This window comes from Mastomys coucha, unplaced genomic scaffold, assembly GCF_008632895.1.
Source record: "Mastomys coucha isolate ucsf_1 unplaced genomic scaffold, UCSF_Mcou_1 pScaffold7, whole genome shotgun sequence".
NCBI classification, from domain to species: Eukaryota; Metazoa; Chordata; class Mammalia; order Rodentia; family Muridae; genus Mastomys; species Mastomys coucha.
In genome coordinates, this window is record NW_022196913.1 from 63302146 (window position 1) to 63306937 (window position 4792).

A 4792-nucleotide genomic window follows, 5' to 3' on the forward strand; every position below is an offset into this window, starting at 1 on the left:
ATCTGTAATGAGATCTGACACCCTCTTCTGGAGTGTCTGAAGACAGCTACAGTGTACTTACATATAATCATAAATAAATAAATCTAAAAGAAGAAGAAGAAGAAGAAGAAGAAGAAGAAGAAGAAGAAGAAGAAGAAGAAGAAGAAGAAGAAGAAGAAGAAGAAGAAGAAAGAAAATGAAGCTGCCTTTTTATTCCATGAGGGATCTTGGAAACAGCCATTCTGTAACTTCCCAATAGTCTTAGAGCAGGGCTCAGTGAACAGTGCGTGCATGTATGAAGAAGCACTTTATAAGAAAGACATGCTTAGAAAGGCTTTCATGAATATTAAAAGGGGAGTTTGTTTTGTTTCCTAGGCAAAAATCTAAGAGCTCACTAGGAAATTAGATGTAATGCATGCTAAGGCCACAACTTGCTAGGCCTTCTTCCTATCATCAAAGTGTGATTCCATGTGGTTGTTCACTAGGTAACACCTACCCATTTTCCATCTTCATGGCATTCTTGAGGGTTATTTTGGGTTTCTCTGTTTCAGGCCAAAAGAGTTTGGCCACAGCCAGGGCTGCGGGCGCAGACATGACTGACGCGGTTAGCAAGTGCGTGGACGATACCTGCAGCGGAGAAGGAGGAAGGGGCTGACCCTGTGCCAGGCTTGGGAGAACACCATTCCCAGTGGCCTAGTCAGAGGACAAGACAGGAACTCATGTCACCTGACCAGCCCCTTGGGAGAAGCACAAAGCCTAAGCCTGATTATCTATCAGGGTGAGAATTAATCCTGCATTGTAGGAACTTTCAAAGAGGTTTCTCGACCCTTCTGTGGTCTCTCTGAACATTCAGCTGGTTCCTACAACCTACATTTCTCACATCCTTAGTTCAGATGGTGGCACTCGAGGCTGGAGGAGCACGGCCCGCATGCAGAGGCGGATAGTCCCCACTCTTCCCAGCTTGGAACCCTTCCTGTCTTTACACAACACTACTAACCCATCCACTGTCCCTCTATCCTGTAAACTATTTCTACCCACTCTTTCTTACCTACCCTCATAGTAGTTGGATTATTCTGGATTTTGTTCCCCTACTGTGAAGGCTAATCTTGGTTGTCAACTTGACTGCATCTAGGATCAACCAACACCCAAGCTCAGAAAGAGAATGATTCACACTGTGGACCTCAGTTTCTGGTAGCAGCACAGTTACAATAACATGAAACAAACTTGGCTTTCTGACTGCATGCTCTCTCCCTCCCTGCTTGCCCTCATCATCCCCACTTGCCCTCTCCCTCCCCGCTTGCCCCCACTCTCAATGTTGAGTCCACCTATCCCACTGCTGTGCCATCTCTCCATTGGTACTACGACCTACTTCATCTGACTCCCAATGTAGACAGGAGACCAGCTGCTTGCCAGCAGTCCTCCAGGTCTTCAATATCAGATTCAGACTGCTGAGACAGCCAGCCCCAAGGACTGAACACCTGCGGTGTTCATAGCCCCTTTAGTGTAAGACAGTCATTGTTGGGTTACTTAGACTATGTTCTATCTTAGGGAATCCTGATTATGTGTGTTCCTCGCCCCATTTCCATCACATCTAGCTCATTGATGAAGGCAGCATCCCTACCTACAGCGGGGCAGGTGACCATCTGTGACAGCATCCCTGCCTACAGTGGGGCAGGTGACCATCTGTGACAGCATCCCTACCTACAGTGGGGCAGGTGACCATCTGTGACAGCATCCTACCTACAGTGGGGCAGGTGACCATCTGTGACAGCATCCTACCTACAGTGGGACAGGTGACCATCTATAACAGCATCCCTGCCTACAGTGGGACAGGTGACCATCTGTCACAGCATCCCTACCTACAGTGGGGCAGGTGACCATCTGTGACAGCATCCCTGCCTACAGTAGGGACAGGTGACCATCTGTGACAGCATCCTACCTACAGTGGGGCAGGTGACCATCTGTGATAGCATCCCTACCTACAGTGGGGCAGGTGACCATCTGTGACAGTATCCCTACCTACAGTGGGACAGGTGACCATCTGTGACAGCATCTTACCTACAGTGGGGCAGGTGACCATCTGTGACAGTATCCCTACCTACAGTGGGGCAGGTGACCATCTGTGACAGTATCCCTACCTACAGTGGGGCAGGTGACCATCTGTGATAGCATTCTACCTACAGTGGGACAGGTGACCATCTGTCACAGCATCCTACCTACAGTAGGGACAGGTGACCATCTGTAACAGCATCTTACCTACAGTAGGGACAGGTGACCATCTGTGACAGCATCCTATCTACAGTGGGGCAGGTGACCATCTGTGACAGCATTCTACCTACAGTAGGGACAGGTGACCATCTGTGACAGCATCCCTGCCTACAGTGGGGCAGGTGACCATCTGTGACAGCATCCCTACCTACAGTGGGGGCAGGTCCTCCACAGTGTGGACAGCATTCCCCAGCTTCCAAAACTGACCAATCTTAGAATTGACTCTGCATTAGAATTTGGGTTTCTCAAAAATATTGACGGGTAGATCTCATACCATGAAACCCTTGTTACATTACTCATGGGTGTGGGCCAGAAAATTAGGACCTTTAACAAGTTTCACATGAATCAAAACAAGCCCTTTCTAGGTGGTGCTAATGAGAAGGTCTGAGAGCCACTGCTCTGGATCACAGCTCCTTTCCCAAGAGCCAGGTATTAGCTTGGTTGGCTGAACTATTCAACACACACAAAACAAAAGCATAGGGTTGTTTAGTTTCCAACAAAACCGTCCACAAAAATCCAGCGGGGTCTGGATTTGGCCCATTAGCCATAGTTTGCTGACCCTTGGCTTGGACCATCTTTGCTCATGTCAATAATAGATTCTGTTTTTCCACACACACACAGATTGTAGTTCTTAGGCAAGATAACGTTGTCATGGAACTTCACTGTGTTGTGGTTAAATAAAGTTATTCGAAGGTGGCAGGAATATAGACTCAATGCTCTCATATTCCCTGGGGTCACTACATTCAAATGACAAAACCACAGAGGGCTTCTTTTGTCATGCTTGAAAGGGTAGCAACCCATCTCAGTGTCACTTCCTGTCACCAACAAGGAGAAATAAACCAGAAATAGGAAGTGGGAAATTGAATTGACTTTGACTTATGTTCCAAACCTTCTTACCCCAAAAGAGATGTACGCGCCCAATACGCTTCCAGCAATTGTGGCAAAACCAGCTGTCATGATGGTGTGGAGTTCTGACTTGGTGACGTGTGGTAAATATGGTTGGACCAGCAGTGGAGACTCTGTCTGAAGACAAACATTAAATGTTACCTTTTAAATGCTTAACATTGTGTTCCCTAATGCAGTTGTTAGAGTGACTCTCTTTTTTTGGGGGGTGGGGGGTGGTTCGAGACAGGGTTTCTTTGTGTAGCCCTGGCTGTCCTGGAACTCACTCTGTAGACCAGGCTAGCCTCAAACTCAGAAATCTGCCTGCCTCTGCCTCCCAAGTGCTGGCATTAAAGGTGTGCGCCGCCACCACCCGGCATGTTAGAGTGACTCTCAGACCATGTTCAGCAGTCACAGGGCCTCTGGAAATGCAAAGTCTCCAACTGGAATTGGAAATTCTAAAGGTGCCCCAGCCCTGCCTGTACTTAGACAGCTTTTTGGCTAGTTCTGGTAGGGACTCCAAAGTGAACTCTTGATCAGGGTGCATTGGTAGTTCTGGGTAAATCTGTAATGTGTGAGGAGGCTGTTCAGTCAGTCCTCAACCTGGCTTTGGGCTGGATGCTAAGAGGACTTGGAACCCTCTCCTGAGGTTAGCCCACTAACCCCACCCTGCTATCTGGCCTGATGGACAGCATTTCCAACCTGCTGACTTTGCATCTTCTAGGCTGACCTCGACAGACTTGGACATGTTTTGTGGAAATAGAGACCATCCTAGAACAAAGAATAGGAGAGGCACCTATAGGCCCTTTCATGGCGGCCAGGGTGTACTGGAACACACTTGAGTCTCATTGGGGAGGGCAGGCTGCTTGAAATGTGGGGCTCTCCACCAATAATAGAAGCACTTTGGGCATATTAACTGTCCGATTGAGTGCCACAGACACATGCGTGCAATCTTACAATTTTCTGCTCATTATTTTTAATTGTTCTGTGAGATTGAATGTGTTGAGCCTCAATTTATACACTGAATAGGATCCCGGTATGTGAGACCTTTTACCCCGCAGGTACCAGCAGTCATCTAGAGATGGCGCCTTAATTAGTCCTGAGAGATTTTATGATTATAATTATTATAATTTCAACTCCTATGGAAGAACGCATTACCATTGTACACAGTGAAGACTACTTCAGGCTGGTGGGCCAGCCTTACCAAGAAGGCTCAGCCTGCCTCCAGCAGTTGTAAGCCTGGGATTTGGGGCCGTGTAGTTTTCTGTGGCATGAGTTTGCCTTTGAGTCAACTTGCTTCGGGCAGTTGCCGGCAGCACTGCTCATCGGGTGGCCTCATCGGGTGGCCTCATCGGGTGATTCTGTCTTCCCTAAAGCTTTGCGTCCCCCACGCTGCTGTGGCTCATTGCATTCCTGACCCGTGCCTTCCTTAGGGTTGTTCCACTTTTGAGGAGTTACATTTCTTTGCTTGAATTGGGCCTCAAGCAAAAGGTTATGTATGCATCCAGTGGGTTAGGGCAGTGACACAGTAACCTAAAAGCTTATGTATTAGGAGAGGGAAAGCATCTGAAAGCGCTTCCGCGGGCTCGGGGAGGTGGGCAGCTGGATGAGGCGCGCAGGCTCGGGGAGGTGGGCAGCTGGATGAGGCGTGCGGGCTCGGGGA

The 4792-nt window shown here is 48.4% G+C and overlaps 1 protein-coding gene across 1 annotated transcript in view; it reads right to left on the reverse strand.

Annotated features, from left to right (window-relative positions):
• The window catches only part of Slc28a3 (solute carrier family 28 member 3), a 53223-nt gene that overhangs the window by 9255 nt on the left and 39176 nt on the right, over window positions 1–4792 (reverse strand). The window contains exons 11-12 of the mRNA XM_031358439.1: window positions 3145–3270; window positions 476–606 (exon numbers count right to left, since the gene is read on the reverse strand). Coding sequence (XP_031214299.1) covers window positions 476–606; window positions 3145–3270 — 257 coding nt within the window. The remainder of the gene's footprint in view (window positions 1–475; window positions 607–3144; window positions 3271–4792) is intronic.